Here is a 16,151-nt window from a genome sequence, read left to right on the forward strand (position 1 = left end):
GACTTGCTGCAGACCCAGCTGGTATGAGCATCGCAGGGCGCAGGACCTCCTGCTCTCCAGCCTTGGTGTTCACCTCGCCTCCACCCCCCTCCAACCAACTGCAAACGCTTGTCCTTTCTGGAGAGCATGAGGTGGACCCCAAAAAGCGACCCCTCTGAAGGGAAGGGGCAAAGCAGCACCTCTGCCAACAGCACGCGGAGCTGAAGGCAGAAAACAACCGTTCCATTGTAACCACCACAGAGGTGACGGCCGAGCCCCCTGCGCCATGAGCTCACAATTCCTTCGTTTGTGGAGCTTTGGGGCTGCAGCACTAAGAAGCAGCAGCCAGCGCAGCGTCCCCTCCCTATCGCAGCCCTACCCAGCCCTGAAAATACACATTTTTTTAAACAAGGCTTTAACAACTCATCTGTCAGTCTTCATGACAGACTGGATGCTCACCAAGAACACACTAAACATGCTTTCTTTCTCCAAAAGTAAACATTTTAATTGCGAGTTGATTCTCTAACGCAGTAGTTCGTATTTAGAAAAACCTCATGCGAACCCCCTCCCACGTACGCTCTCCAGACACAGAACTGTCTCACAGGAGAATCGTTTTCTCAAAGACCCAGCACTTGTGTGTCAGAGAAAACAGGTTATTTCCAATGACTTACAACATTTGGAATTTAGCAGTTTCTACTTTAAACAGCTGCACACTGCCTATGGAAATATCACTTGTACCCATTTAGTTTGATGAACAGCAGGACACTGCTCTTCTAGGAGTATGTGTCCAAAAATAACAATTGGTGGGATACGTTTCAAATTTAAACAGTTACCTTGTAACTTCAAGCAGCCACACCTCTAAGGAACAGACATTAAATCTGCCTATTCACTGCATCTGCATTTACTCTAAAAGAGAGAGGAGTTTTTAAGGCTTGGGAAAGTCGGGAATAATTGTGGCATTCAATATAAGCTACAGGTTTCTCAGGAGACAGCGCAGGGCCCGGGTGCTGCCCGTTGGAGGTTCACTCCTGGTTCAGTGATGGGGGGGTCAGTCCACGGAAGCATTCCCCCTTCGGCTGCAGTGGCTGGCTCCCCACGGCCGGGCAACTCCACACTCATCCTCTCTTGTTCCCAAAGACAGGAATTCCTTCCCAGAAGGAAGGAATGATGTTTCAGCAGCCTGGGCAGAAACTGCCTCCTGCTAGTTATCAGCGCCTGGTCAATCGGCTCTCATCCAAGAGCAGGACACCCACATGCTTCCACGGCACAACTGCACACAGGGTGCAAGACACACGTAACGCTTTGCTTAGGGGTGGGAAATGAACCCCCATGTTCCTCACAGCAATTTAAATCAGACATCGCAGAAACACAAAGTGGAAGGATTTGTTTTTAATAGCCAGTGACAGAAACTGTCCCGCATTTGCTGGTGCAGGTCGCGTCTCACACCCCGGCGATGCTCTTCCCAGCGTGCCGGGAGCCTCTCCGCTAGCTCCCTACCGCACATAGTTCTTGGGGAAGAGCTGGAAGAGCTTGCCCTCCTGCGTCGGCTCGAAGCCGTACTTCTCCAGGTTGTTGGGGTCAAAGGCGCCTGCCTTCACGTCCTTCTCGATGCGAGGAGCCACCACCTCGGTGAAGAGCTGCTTGGCCGTCATAGGCGGCTCGGAGCCCTCGGGGGCGCGGTACGAGACGTAGGGCTTGAGCTTGAAGCCCTCCAGGTCGGGCACGACGAACTGGGGCACCATCTCCTTGATGAGGATGAACTTCTTGTTGGAGGTGAGCACGCCCGGCTTCTTGGCCCCTCGGCCCTTGTTGTAGCTCCGGGGGCCGCGCTTGCTGGTGAACGGGGACATGCGGTCGGCGCCCCGCACCAGCCCGCGGGCCAGCTCGGTCAGCAGCCCCATGCTGGGCCCTGCGGACACCCGAAGGCTCAGCGAAGCCGGGGCAGCACCGGCCCCGCGCCCCCCAGCTCACGCACCGGTACGGGCCCAGGCCCCGCGGAGATCCCGTCACCTCGGCGCGCTGCGACCTCCGCACACACCAACACCGCCCGCTCCCATTGGCCCAAAGGCGCCAGCCAATCCGCAGCGCCTATCGTGCCCTGCGAAAAACGCGGGCCATTCGGCGCGGGGGTGGGTACTTTCTCACCAATCAGCAGCGAGGAGCCGGAGGCGTGGGCGGGGCCTGCCGCTCCCCCTGGAGCGGGCGGTGGCGGCGGCGGGTGGGGTGTTCCCTCCGCGACCTTCGCCCCCGGCCCCCGGGGGTGACCTTTGACCCCGGCCTGGACGGCCCCGGGGCGGCGGCAGGTGAGGGGGCCCGGCCCGGCCCGGCAGCGGGGTGCCCGGGGCTCGGTGGGGAGCGGCGGCGGCGGCGGCGGCGGCGGCGGTGGGGGGCCGGGCCTCGCAGGCTTGTGCAGCTGCACGGGAGGTGCCGGTGCCCTGTGGCCCGGGCGAGACGTTGCGGGTGTTTTTTTCTTTTTTAACGCCCCTGTTCCGTGATTTATTTTAACGAGAGGAGCGGAGCGGAGCGGGCAGCGGCCGAGGGCGCGGCCTGCTGGGGTGGCAGCACAGGCGGGGTGACCCGGGGCTGGCCTGCCGCGCTGACAGGGCTGCGGGGTTTCGGTGGGGCCTTTCCCGGGACTTTCGGTAAGTGCCCGTGTCCGTACGGGGCCTCCGCTGACACCCAGGAGTTTCATTTTCCTTCGAGACCCCCCAGCCCAGAGATGGGCCCGTCTGTGCTTCTGGAACGTGGGCACCTGCGGGGGGGCTCCCGCGCTCCCCTGGCTGGTTTCGGCATTGAAGTTCCTGTGTCGGGGGGTTGGCGAGGGAGCGGAGGCGCAGCCGCCTTCTCGGGTGGGTGAGGTCCCAGAGGAGCGGGCAGCTGTCCGTACCGTAGCGCTGCTCTTCCTCGAACGCTTGCTGGGTTTTGTTGCCCAGCCCAGAGAAGAAGGGAGGGTGAAGTGAAAAAACTGTTGTTCCCCTTGAATCGTCTCGTTCTGCCCAACTGGAAGAGCAGTTCTGGCGCGCTGTGCGTTGCGGCGTTAGGAAGACTTTGGATTAGAGAGCGTGGTCGTCTCTTGACTCGATCTTCTCTTCTTTTCTGTGTTTGCTCCTGCCCTACCTCCAGACATGGATGAAGAAGGCAACGGCACCAGCCTCGAGGTACGCCAAGCTTTCCTGTCAATTTTGGACATATTTATTTTCCTAGTAGTATTTCCAGAAGCTGAAAGCTGCTGTACCTAATTCAATAATGTTTGAGTAATGTCTTTAGATGCAGTGCTCTTACTTTGAAAGAACCTTTCCTGATAAGAGCTTTATCCTCCCAAAAATTCCAAGATTGGTCCCACTTTTGTGTGTGTGTGTATGTTTACATTGTTATTTTTTTTTACCTCAAGCCAGTTGCACCCTGTTTCAGTCTCAAAGCTGTTAGCTGAATGATACAATTTTAAGTACTTTTTGCTTCCAACAGTATGTTTTTAGCCTAAGGATGGAAGAATTGCAGCATTCTCCGGCCACTACCTCTTCTTGCATTTGTTCTTAATCATAAATACAAAACTCATAGGCACACCAAGAGTCACGCGGTGCTTTTCCTAGTAATGAAAGCCAAGGTCCACGATGGGAAGTTGTTATTCTCAGAACTAAAAAATATACACGACCTACTTGTACGCAGTTAAAAAATGTTTTGTGAAAATCCAGTATCTGCAGTCAAAGTGTAGGTGTGTGGACCCGTGTGCTTAGGAGCTACAAGGAAGCCTGATCTGGGCAATCCTAATTTTAAGGCCTTGCTTTCGGTGCTGATAAGTGTTTTCCACCCCTCCCTGCACGGGGTACATCTCACTGTTTGCCTTTGATTGGAATGTGAAGTTGTTAAACTCTCAGCAGAGCTGCCGCTTCTGTGCTGGGTGAGCGTGAGCGTAACTTATGTAGCTGTATGTTTTTGTGAAGTACTGTTAATTCTCATTTTCTTAATGAAATGCCAGCACCGTTGGGAAAAGCAGGCAAAAGCTATTTACACCAATGCATACTCTTAGCCTCTCACTGCTCCATGTTCTAGTGAAGCGAGAGTCTTTCCAGGGTTCTTCCACATGTGTTTTGTCTCCAAGAATTGTTTGAGGCCATGTAAGGCGTGTGAGAAGACCCTGAATTTCGGTGCTGGCTGTAGCCCTCCCAAGAGAGGTCCTGCAGGGCTTTGGCTGGTGGGGTGGCCCTATAGAACCGATGACTTCACCGTGACCGCATACTTCTCCCATATGCTGTCATGTAACAGCAGGTAACGATTGCCTATGTGTCTGAAGTGTCGGTACGGTTGCAACCTGTCTGCTTACTTTTCTGCTTTTCTGGAAGGATCGTCAGTGCCTAAAAGGATACACTGCCAAGTAGGGGAGGAGTAGCATGTTTTCACCCGTGCTTGTGAGAAACTCTGCAAGAACCTCTCAGTTCTTCTTGGAGGGCTGAATTTCTTCTTTCCCTCCTGGTTTTTCTGTGTTGAGGCACGAGGTCTCGGTCTATGTGTGTGTGTGTGTTTTATTCTTTTGCTTGTGAATTTGTTTTCTGCTCATGTAGCAGCAATGTGACTGTCAGTTGGCAACTACTATTTTCGATGTTATTTGAGATCATACAGGCCTGGATAGCAGCAGAACTGCGCGTGTCCCTGACACTGTCAAGGGGAAATAAATGAAGTGACCACAATAGACTTATACCAAGAACTCATTGTATTGTGCCGGAACGTTTTGTATTTATTGCTAAAAAAATTTCAACCTTTTTTTTTTTCAAATTCTTGTGATGTACCACTACAATCCCACTAGTAATAGTCTGATAGTAATAGTGATAGACTTAGTTTGACTAACGTGAGAAAGATAAATTGTCGATACGCTGTGTTAAAGCAACCTGAGAAGACAAACTGAAGATGGCAGTCCGTTCGTGTTGACTGGTCAGGCAGGAGTTTGATTTGTGCTGCAGAACTGGAACGAACTTCATGAGAGAGACTGGTCTGGCAGCTCTCGGCGTGCACTTCATTTGTCTCTTGGTGGCAAAGCTAAGTGAAGAGGTCATCCAGATCTCGAACTGAGGACAAAAACTGGGACCAGAACCGTGTCTAGTACTTTCGATTCAAGTACTTGCAAGGTTCAAGACTTACAGGGGGACGTATCTGGCCTTGTACGTGGTTTGTGTCCTACATGTTCCTAATACTTGGTTTGCTTTTTTCCCCCTGTTGTGGTAAGCTTTGAGCTGGCATTTGTGAGACTGTTCTAACTGCCAGATTGTTTTTCTGAATAGCAATAGTCAGCGCAGGTCTCAGGACTGATACCAGAGTTGGAGCTTTTTCCCATGTCCATAACTTTCTTTTTTGTGGTGAATTTAATCTGCTGGTTTATGACCTATTTTCTCAGTCTCATAAAGTCTTTTACATTCAATTCTCCTCCTTGTTGCTCTGAATAACATAGAATCATCAAAAAAAGTTATCGCCTCACTGTTTGACCCTGTTTTAGGACTATTTAGGGATGTATTGAACTGACACCAACGTAGAACTCCGCTAGTGACCCCTCTCCACTGAATGTCCTGTGTTTGCAGAGTGGGCTAGAGTTGAAAAAAAGACGTTGGAAAATACAATCAAGTTGCGTTGTATGTGCCAGACCAGGCATCGAGAGGGTTTTATGGAGGCTTTTTGCCAGTTGTGGGGAACTAATTTCACCTTCCTTTTGGTGCTAGGCTGTGTTACCAGCAGGTGGAACACGAATCCTTCAGTTTGTAGAAGACAGAATACAGACTACTATGGTAATGTATGGCTTTAATCAACTGGATGAAAGATTGTGTGGGCATAAATAGCGTGTAGCTTCTCGGAAGTTCTAGTCACAGTAGTCACAGTCTGGCTGTTTGTTTCTTTGCTGTCGCTGTGGATGAGGCAGGATTTAATTCCTGTTATTTCATCCCATGTACATTGAGTTGATCAGCTCACAGATCTTTGGGGGGAAAAATGCGTGTGAGCTTTTGAGTGAGACGCTGATGTCATTTAAACTTCTTGCATGTGTGATGCTTTAATTAAAAATTAAGTATTTATGAATGTGCTTGACTTTTAGACAAGTTGCTGAGCTAAGTGTTCTTCACCTGTCCAAAAAGTACTTAATTGTTCAACTTTTGAAGTTACTGACTTCTGTCCCCCCTAAATTGCTCTCACAGCTGACTGGAATTGCAATTGGAGCTGCAGTCGCATTATTACTTATAGCGATTGTTGTGTTTGTCGTTTACAGAAGAGTGAAACAATCTAGTAAGTACTCATAACTGCGTATGTTTTCTCAGTTATCCTCAGTATTTTTGTAACAATGTGTGGTAGTTTCTGTGCCAATTTGTAATAATTGCTTGCTGTGAAGGTGGCGCTTCTTGCAAAAAAACAGCTTTAAAAGGATTAAGAACTTGTGTTGATTCATTTATCCAGGTCTGAACATAGAATCACAACTGTCACATGCAAGACGCTGGAGGTTTTTATTTCTCTAGTGTATGATAGCCTTAGTATCAGCTGGCATGCAAATAATTTCAACGCTGCTGTGATTTCACTGTTACAGTAATGAGAAACGGGTGAATTAGAGGTTTCCTTTGTGAAATTAAAATTACCCAATCCTTGTATCTGTTTAGAGAGCCTTTTTATCTCCTCCAGAGATTAGGTAGAGCCTCAAGCCAGCTTTTCCCTAGTCTGGTGTGGCTAAGCAGAGTTGGGTAATGAGCTATCTTGTGTTGGTTTAAATTCCAAACACTGACCACAAGAACTTGCTGCTGAGTAGAGAGGAGCCACAGCTGTTACGGAGCTAGCAAAATTGACAACCTGTGCTGAGTTTTCTTTCCCTTAGCATGGAGCTGCAGGTAGTTTCTGATGCGATGCTTCTCTCTTTCAGAACAACTTCAGCCACATGTGCCCCAGTACAGATTTCGCAAGAGAGACAAAGTGATGTTCTACGGGCGGAAGATCATGAGAAAGGTAAGCGCCTCTGGCACGGCGGGAAGTAAAGATTAAAATCCGGTGCAGGAGGTGTTGTAAACTTTGCTTAGCCTGGCCCAGGGCCTTCAACCTATAAAATTCCACTGGAACTTTGAGGATGTTTCAGAGCTCCTGGAATTCTGCCTGAATTGCTGATGGAACAGCAATAGCTTCTCTTTCTGGCCAGACCTTTCCTCTCTCAAGAATGTTCACAGACATTGAGGGTAGTGCTAACTCTAAGAATGTCTAACTCTTCTGTGGACTTGATGATTGTTTAAATATCTACAGTAATCTGTCTTTCTCAGTATTTAGGATTATATCCCAGATATTCAGTGCCTGTATTCAGGGTTGTCCCTGTCAGAAAATGTCTTCCAGTACCGCCGTTACAGTCAAAGCTGACACCCCCTTTCCCACGTGAGTCTATCTGCAGAGCAGGTACTCAGCTTTACTCTACCTGGGAAGAGCACTCAGCACTTCAGCATGTGAGCCCCTCTTTTCTGGTACTGAATTACAAGTAGGACTTGTCAACCCGTCTCATTAGAGACTGTTCAAGAGGGGTTTATTCCAAGATTGACCTCTTTGCCTTGGATTGTCAGAAGGAATACCACCCATGCCCTCAGGTTCCTGTCCTGGTGGTGTTCCTGTCCTACTATTCTGAAAAGTCTCCTCAAGAATTTTCCATCAGTCAGGAATCTGTTTGTGTATCGGTTGCTTAAATCCTTCAAGTTTATGGCTGCCTGTTTGATATTTAGTTCCTTTGTTTTTTACTTTTGTCTTTGCAAGTGGCTTTTCTTGGGAAATTGCAACAAGGAGGCTTGAGGAAATCTGCAGACAGACATTTCCTTCATGGATTAGATTAATCTTAGTAGGCATACGAAGTGTTCACCACTGATTGCCTGGATTTCATTTAACTGAGGAGGTTAACCTTCCCATCTTTCTCCTCAAAATACATGCTTCCCTTTTGAAGCTACGTAATGTATGTGGAAGCGAGATTCTTTTTTTCTGATTTGACAGTACCAGCAAGGCCAGAAGAACTCTTTTCAGAGGTGTCGTGAGTGGCTATGTCAGCGCAGAGATTTTATATTTGGTGGTGTTAGAAGCTCGTGCAATAGGTCCTGGAGGTCGAAGTGATTTCCTTACTCAATGCTTCTCGTACCAAAATCTATGTAGCAACTTCTGGGAGCTCTGTGCACAGGTTTAATATATATGATGCTGTTGCTAAAGCCTGACTTTGGAAAGCTGCCTCTGACTCAGGTGGGGACTCTGACCTCTTTTCAGACTCGCGATGGTTATTGCTGGCTTGCCGTCATCTGCAGTGAATGATGGTGGATACAAATGGCTGGTGAAGGACAAGGCTGTTTAAATCTGACCGTGCCAAGTGCTCCCTGCCTGCTGTCCTTAAACTCCGAACAATGGGGGGGGTCCTGTGGGCTCCCCGACCCAGGGGAGCTGTGAGGCAGGGTGGGACTGGCCCCTTTTGGGACCGCAGGCAGAGCGTGGGGTGTCTTTGGGGTAACCTGCTCGAGCCCGGGCGTGCACATAAAACAGCATCTGCAGAAAAATACGGTACAGGGAAGTACCCTTGCTTCGTTAGTCACTGCTTGTTGCGGAACACTTCCTCTGGTGAACTGCAGCCTTCTGCCTCACGCACCTTTGTTGAGGTGAATTCAAATACTTGGAGTTAATAATTAGACTCTGTGCTGGTTTTAATATTCGGCTGTGGGGCTGTGTTTCATTGCAGAGGGAGGAGATGACTCCCTGAACCTTGCTTCTGCGTTGCAGATCAGCCTTTCTGTAGAAATTGGCCAAAATAGCCCCCAGTGAAAGGAAATTGAGTGTGTTGCCAGCAACTTCTTCACTTTAATATTCTTTAACACAGTTAAATTATTATAACAGTTGTATGTTATATGTATAACAAATGTTATATGTGTAACGGTTAAATAGTTATATGTAACACACATAAGTAAAGAATGCTTAGAATTCCACATGGAAAAATCATATCAAGTAGTTTTTGCTTTGGGGTTTTAGACCTTGCTTTTATTCCTGAATAAGACAGAGAATGCTACAAACTAACTGCTGCTGAATGTACTTCATGGATTTTTGATAAAATACCAATATTTTACTTTTTTAAGAAAGGAAAAAAAAATTGAGTCTCCAAACTAATCAAAGATTCTGGTTTTAGTGAGAGAAAGTTCTTCTTGGGATTCAACTCCCTGAGGAACAAACAGAGAAAGAGCTAACAATGTTTTGAAAGTAACTAATGAGGCGTTTTCTTGGTCTTGCAGTCGTTGCATTTCTCCAGAAGGTGGCACTTAGTAACTGGTAAAAACAAGTAAAAGCCTTGCTGTGTGTCTGTGGTGGTGGCTGTCACCAGCTCAAAAATGATCGTCGCCCAGGTTTGTCAGCCTCACAGGCTGCCGTAGGAGTATTGGAGCTTTAAGTGTCACTTCTCTGCCTGTTGCCGAGTGTTTCCCAGTGAGCGCTGTGTAGCTAAGGGGTCTTTTCCCTCTACCATCCATTACTGCTGTAGTAGTTGCTTGTTAAAATCAAAGTATTTCAATCTCTAGAAAGAGAGTAGGTCCTCCAGTCCTCCAAGGTCTTGTACGAGTGCTTCACTCTGCTCATGTTCTCACGGCTTGGTGGATGACTTGGAGCCTTTGCAGAGTTGGATATTTTGTTTGTTTGTTTTGTTTGGCTTTTAGTAAATGTTATTGTTTTCATTATTTCCTCCTAGGTTACAACTCTTCCAAACTCTCTGGTTGGGAACACTGTGCCTCGCCAAAGGATGCGGAAGCGGGCAAAAGTTTTATCTTTGGCCAAAAGGTACTTGGGCTTTTGGGAAGGGGAAAGTTCATTCTTTGGAGGCTGGGTTTGTGGGGTTTTTTGGTTTGTGGTGGGGAACTTATCCCTAGCGTAGCGATTTTCCATAGCTGCTGTTTTTCCATGGCCCTGTCAGCTGAGCATTTGCTGGGAAGTTTGCTGAAATGGAGTGTTTTTTGCTGAAGAAAGACAGGAAAGGAGCAGTTGGAGGGTGGAACGCTACTATTTTATCTACTGGATAATGTGTAACTTATGGTACGGTGTGCCTGCAGTATTGCAGTCAACCTGTGATGTCCATTGTCAGCCCATACTTAAGACAAATGAGGAGACTTCCTGACTTGTCTTTTTTTTTTTTTTTTTGGTAGGATTCTGCGTATTAAGAAGGAATGTCCAACTCTGCAGCCGAAAGAACCACCTCCCTCTTTGCTAGAGGCAGATCTGACTGAATTTGATGTAAAGAATTCCCATTTGCCATCAGAAGTCCTATACATGCTTAAAAACGTTAGGTAATGTTAAGCGGAAAGATAAGTTTGGATTTTGGTTTTGACATGTTCAGATGATCTAAATGTTTGGTGGTTCATGTCAAGTCTTAAATTTTATCACTGCACGGGCAGAATCTTTAAGCAGGTGACTGAATGAGGAAAGAAAAAATGACTTCTAATTTTCAGGAAACATTAAGAAAATAGTTGAGTGCATTTAAAAAAAACAAACCACATATGGATTACTGGCCTAAATTTGAGGATAATGGTAATAAAGCTTTTCTCACATGAACAGATTTCTGTTTGTACGTTTTAGAATTCTCTTTAGACTATGTCAGACAGTTTTTTGGTGCACAGAGGCATCATAATTGGTAACTGTTAATTGGATATTATATGGACAACTCTCTAAACTGAAGAATCTTTCACTTCTCTGGCTGAAAAGGTTGCAAACAATTGAAGTCAATCCTCACGGCTCTTTGGCGGGATGAGAGGAAGGGATGGTCTTTGTGCCTGTTCCGCCAAGTGTTTGTATTGCTGACGCAGCAGAGGCGAGGAGATCTTCAGACCTGTAATTTTGGGTTTGTTTGTGTATGTTCATTTCCAGTTATGATAGTAATTTAGTTCTGGAGGTCATACATACTCTAATAAAAACTGCTGTGTAAGTCATCTGAACTTTCTGCTGTGGAATTATGATCTCCTATGACTACTGATGTTGCAGTAGAATGTGGTTGATTGATCCTGTTAAATGTGAGCTAATGGAGCGCTGTGGGGGACCCTTCTGGTGCTGTGCACAGAATGATCAGGTTTAAGACGCGTATTTCTGTCTGCCTGGTAGTGACTGACTAGTTTCAGTATCGCAGCAGTCCAGTTGCACGTTACCTGCAGGAGATGGCATGTTCCAAACTTACAAGTATGTGCAGATGACAGAGATTTTTCCCTTTGTTTTCAGCATTTCTCATGTGTTCTGGTTACATGGACAGGGTAGCTGTACTAAAAGAGCAAGTTCCAAAGTGTGGCTGTTCTCATGCAATGGGTGCCTCTGTTGCAGGTTTTTATATTCCCTTCACGAGCCATGCTGGTGTTTCCTTGAGGAAGACAGTCAGAACGAGGAAGACATTCAGAATGTACTTCCTTCTGAGCCTGCTGGCATTGCTCGGAGTGCCACTCAAAAGGAACTCCAGTATTTACAGATTTCAGCGTTTCACAGTACTCTTGCACTTCTGTCTTGGAGTTCTGCTCCTTTTGCCATGCAACAACTGCCTCTGGGTTCCTCTGCTATTTGTGCCTAGGGGTTTGCTAATTTATGAAGGATTTTCCAAGGACAGCGGTGATTTTAGGTTTCTCTTTGCATTTTCTTTCCTGCAGGGTCCTCGGCCACTTTGAGAAACCTCTTTTCCTGGAACTGTGCAAGCATATGTTTTTTGTGCAATTACATGAAGGCGAATACATCTTTCGTCCTGGGCAGCTGGATAACAGCATCTACGTTGTGCAGGATGGCAAGCTGGAAGTTTGCATTCAAGAAAATGTAAGAAAAAACTTATCTGTGGTTCTTGAGAGAAATCTGTTGGCATGAATCATTTAGCATTGATTAAACTTAGACATTTGAATCATAGTGATTTAGAAAGGATTACTTCCAACCCTTCAGGGCCATGATGTTTATAAAGATCAAGGTTTTGAGCTGTAGTCCCCCCGTGTCTTAGATGAGAGCGTGAAACACAATGCTGATCGGGTGTTGTGAAATGTCCTCGCATACTCTAGTTGCATAGTTATTGAGGGAGGATGGGATGCAGGGCTGGCTCTGCATAGCGTTGGAAACGTTCTCCTTTTGGATGGTAGTTATATAAAACAGTTGGGTATGCAGAGCAGGAGACCCCAAGTACGCTTTCACGCCATAATATTCTAGCATGGTAGTTAGCGGGTTTGCCTGGGAGATGGAAGATTCAGATTCATTTTTGGGTAGGCAGGGAAAAGAAATGGCTTGTGTTATAGATGAGCCTTAAAATCATAGGATCATTTTGGTTGGAAAAGACCTTTAAGATCATCAAGTCCAACCGTTAACCCAGCACTGCCAAGGCCACCACTAACCCATGTCCCTAAGCACCACATCTACATGGCTTTGAAATCCCTCCAGGGATGGGGACTCCACCACTTCCCTGGGCAGCCTGTTCCAGTGCTTGACAACCCTTTCAGTGAAGAAATTTTTCCTAATACCCGATTTAAACCTCCCCTGGCACAACTTGAGGCCATTTCCTCTTGTCCTATCGCTTGTTACCTGGGAGAAGAGACCAACCCCACCTGGCTACAACCTCCTTTCAGGTAGTTGCAGAGAATGATCAGGTCTCCCCTCAGCCTCCTCTTCTCCAGGGTAAAATGCTGAGTGCTCGCCCTTTCGATCCCTTCTGCCAATTTAGATTCCGCCCCCCGCCCCCCTTCCTGACTGCGCTTTGAGTTTAACTTTAACATGTGAACAGTTTTCTGGGCTGAAAATGCAGGCTTTTGTGTTTGTAAATTATCCTAAACTTGCAGATTTCTGTATATTTTTGTATTTTGCTGTTTGTTTTGTACTACCTCTTGACATGTAATCCTTCGATGAAGAGAGCTAATTCTTTCTCAGAGTGAAGGAAACATTTTGGTTTTGGTTGTTACGTAGCAAAGACACATAGGTTGCATTTCCCCTTAGACAAAACTGGCTTTTAGTTTCTTTTAATTTATCACTTTTAGAATGGTAGTTAAAAACTTTGATGGTTTGAATTAGCATGTTTCCATCAGAGCAGAGAGAACAAGCATCCATGTTATAACGGGGGACCATTCCTGTTAGGGCCCTTCAGAGTATCTGGGAGAACGAGAGCAAGTCACACTTTCAAAAATACTCCAAATATGCCAAATATGTGACTGTGAGCCTGCAGTCATCTTCTGTCCTATGCTTGCAGGATGGAACAGAAGTGGTTGTTAAGGAGGTGCTGGCAGGAGACAGCGTCCACAGCCTTCTCAGCATTCTTGACGTTATCACGGTAAGTTCTTGAACGTGCAGGTGCTGCTTTATGTCCCAGAGCCTGTCGAGGGAAGCAGGCTTTGAATATTGCTGGGAAAGAATCAGGATGGAAAATGTTTCTTTGATCAATTCTTTTCCTCCTTCCAGGCCTTCACAGCTGTAAACTAAGCTCTGCGGTGTGTTAGTTGGTTGTGAAAGGTGTACGCTTGATGGTGTAACGCTGGCTATTTCTGATGAGCAGTAGGGTTTGGATTACTCTTTTATGGCTGGAAAAATGTGTGATTTGCTCAAGGTCACAAAGCAGTCGGGAGGAGGACCAGGTTAGGGCCCAGAAGTCCAGGCTTGTACACTGTTTGATCTGTTACTTACTGAATTTATTTTTATTTAGGCTAACGAAAATAAATCTGACAGTTGTTATTATTGTAATTATACTGTGAAACCAGTTGATGGATTTAATTTTTTTCTAATATGTTCATGTTGCTGGTGACCATCTGAAGGTTCTGCTCTTTGACAGGCAACAAGATGAGCTAAATGCTGGTTGTATTTATTGCACAAATTAGTGGTGTGGATTTTGTTTCGGTTAGAATTACAATGATAGTTTTGCTGAAATTGTCACAGTGTATCTATTTAGGAATACCTAAATGGAAGGTGGTGAATTCATCATCTTCAATAATACGCAAGCACTTACAGTGCTTTACTTGAATTGTTTTGATAGCTGAGAGGATGAAGATAATCTAATCAATAAGTCATTCATATTTGACCTTGGATCATGTTTCTCTTGTGCTTGGCTGTCTCCTTTCCTGAAAGGGTTCTGTTATTCTGTGTATAAGTAGTTTTAATGATTCTGTACAGTGTTCTTTGCCACTTTTAGATTCAAGCAGATATAGATATGGGGTTTTTTTATTTCCATAAAACCTATCAAAAGTGATAAACAATTTTTAAGCTTGGTCACACTTTCTTCTGTAGAAGGTAATGGCACGTGAATAATTTGGACTGTACAACTCTAGTTCTCACTGTCAAATCCATATTAACAGCAGATTTAGAGGTATCTTTGCCTTTGTTACTTCCACCAGTAAATTTTCTTAATGACAGTATTCTAAAGAGCAGGATGACCGTATAGGAACATGAATACTAGTCATCTTCTTTTCCCATATTCTTTTTGAATAAACAAGAAGAAATCCTTCTTGTGTAACAATGGTTTGTGGTTTTGTCTTTTTTAAAGGGTGGTTGCCATTCATTTTGTATTGTGTGGTTTTGGGTTTTTCGGTTTCGGGTTTTTTTTAATTCTCAATCTATCTTTTTTTTCTGTTTCTCATTAGTTATACCACTGGTGAATCAGAAAATCTAAACTATTGAAAGTGTGTTGAAAGAACTATCAGCATGCAGAAGAGTACATAACCAAAGACCTTGCAAATTTTTTTGCTAAAGTAACTTGTTCTCATTTATTTCTACAACTCCCTCTTTTCTCCCTTGTTTCCCAGCTTTGTGAACTGGTTTTGTTCTTAGTTCTCCTCTTCGTTGTGCTCCTTACTGGCTCTGGGTATAGAAGTAGCATGAAAATGGGCAAGGAAAAAGAAAGTAGTGTTGATCAAAATAGAGGAGACTTCTCAGTGGCTTTCTAAATTAGTGAATGGGTCTTAGAGCTGCCTGTGGATACCACAACTAAATTAAATTTCACTGTACCACCAAACACATGGATCTGACATGAAGAAAGGATGTATTCAGAGAGGGTTTGAGTTGTGATTTTTTTATTTTATTTATTTTGACTGATTTTGTAACATATGATGTCAGTCTGGTCCCCCACTTGCTTAAGAGATGTGCAAGAAGATTGAGGTTGCTGCAAGAAGTGGCAAACTCTTGGTGGATCTAAAAGAAAGGTCACACAAGAGGTACTTTTCTAATTTAATTTTCTTATTTTTTAAATTTAAAAGTTCCCTTAGATCTACCAAATGCAAAGCTACCAGCTCTGACTTAAGAGACTTATTCTGAGAACAGATAAATGCTGCTTTCTCAGAACTCAAAGGAGAAATTGGAGGCTTTGAATCCAGGTAGAATCTAGCCCTTTCCTGGGATTTGGGAACAACTCTCTGTTGTAATTAATCTGACTCTGAATTGATAGTGCCTCAAATATTAAAGCAGTCTCTGAACTTCGGACATTGCTGATGTCCACACGAATGTTTTCAGAAGCTGTTGCTGAGTCAGGGCAGTTTCCTGAACGGGGAATTTTCATTCAGAGTTAAATGGGACAAATAGAGACAGCGTTTGATGCCGATTGCCGGGGCTTTGCGTTTTACTCTTCCTTTGTCCTCTATGTGGAGATGGTATTTGGAAAACTGTGAGCATCTGGCGTAGTTGCAATGAAAAAGAGGCTGGGAGGAGTATTGATCAATTGCCAGCGGCTGAAAGGGAAAAAAATGAAAGTCTGAGGATTAAAAGAAGCTGAAAAACCACTTGGATAAAGGTGAGCCTGCAGAGCGCAAGTCTGTTTAAATGACAGTGGACAAGATAGATGAGGTTATAAAGAAACGATTGATTGCTGCCAGACCTTTGGGTTGCAGCAGTGTCGATGTCGTGTGAACGATGGCAGGTAGGAGCAGAGGAAAACGAAACCCAAGCAATGGGAATAGAGAGAATATGCCAGATTTTTGGGTACAAAGAGGAGTTACCACTGCAGATGGGAGAATGTAAGGCACTTCTGTCTCCTGTAGCAGGTTTCTTAACCAAATTCATTTGGATTTGGCCATTGCTGTCCTCTGGATTTAACCTCTACTTTAACTGTGACATTTGTCACCTGCAGTATTTAATTACTCCACAGCTATTAGAGCAAGACAGAAGTAAATGGTTATCCACATTGAGAACAAAAAGTTCTCTGTTGAGAAGTCCTAGTTCACTACTGATTATAACTTAACTGTTCC

The 16,151-nt window shown here is 45.3% G+C and overlaps 2 protein-coding genes across 4 annotated transcripts in view; one reads left to right on the forward strand and one right to left on the reverse strand.

The window, feature by feature from the left end:
• Window positions 1-458: 458 nt before the first annotated feature.
• Window positions 459-2,020, reverse strand: MRPL41 (mitochondrial ribosomal protein L41). Its single transcript, XM_054848762.1, has one exon. It carries the CDS (start codon window positions 1,878-1,880, stop codon window positions 1,473-1,475), a length of 408 nt encoding a protein of 135 aa, XP_054704737.1. The 5' UTR covers window positions 1,881-2,020; the 3' UTR covers window positions 459-1,472.
• A 136-nt stretch (window positions 2,021-2,156) lies between these two features.
• Window positions 2,157-16,151, forward strand: part of PNPLA7 (patatin like phospholipase domain containing 7) — a 126,493-nt gene continuing 112,498 nt past the window's right edge. The window contains exons 1-9 of one of the 3 annotated variants that reach the window (XM_054848335.1): window positions 2,157-2,282; window positions 3,103-3,137; window positions 5,685-5,750; window positions 6,153-6,240; window positions 6,863-6,945; window positions 9,680-9,768; window positions 10,131-10,271; window positions 11,610-11,769; window positions 13,175-13,255. In XM_054848335.1, the coding sequence (XP_054704310.1) occupies window positions 3,105-3,137; window positions 5,685-5,750; window positions 6,153-6,240; window positions 6,863-6,945; window positions 9,680-9,768; window positions 10,131-10,271; window positions 11,610-11,769; window positions 13,175-13,255 (741 nt within the window). In that variant the 5' untranslated portion in view covers window positions 2,157-2,282; window positions 3,103-3,104. Of the gene's footprint in view, window positions 2,622-3,102; window positions 3,138-5,684; window positions 5,751-6,152; window positions 6,241-6,862; window positions 6,946-9,679; window positions 9,769-10,130; window positions 10,272-11,609; window positions 11,770-13,174; window positions 13,256-16,151 lie in introns of all 3 variants that reach the window. The other 2 variants (XM_054848336.1, XM_054848334.1) reach the window with 2 other exon arrangements.

Source organism: Grus americana, chromosome 20, assembly GCF_028858705.1.
Source record: "Grus americana isolate bGruAme1 chromosome 20, bGruAme1.mat, whole genome shotgun sequence".
NCBI classification, from domain to species: Eukaryota; Metazoa; Chordata; class Aves; order Gruiformes; family Gruidae; genus Grus; species Grus americana.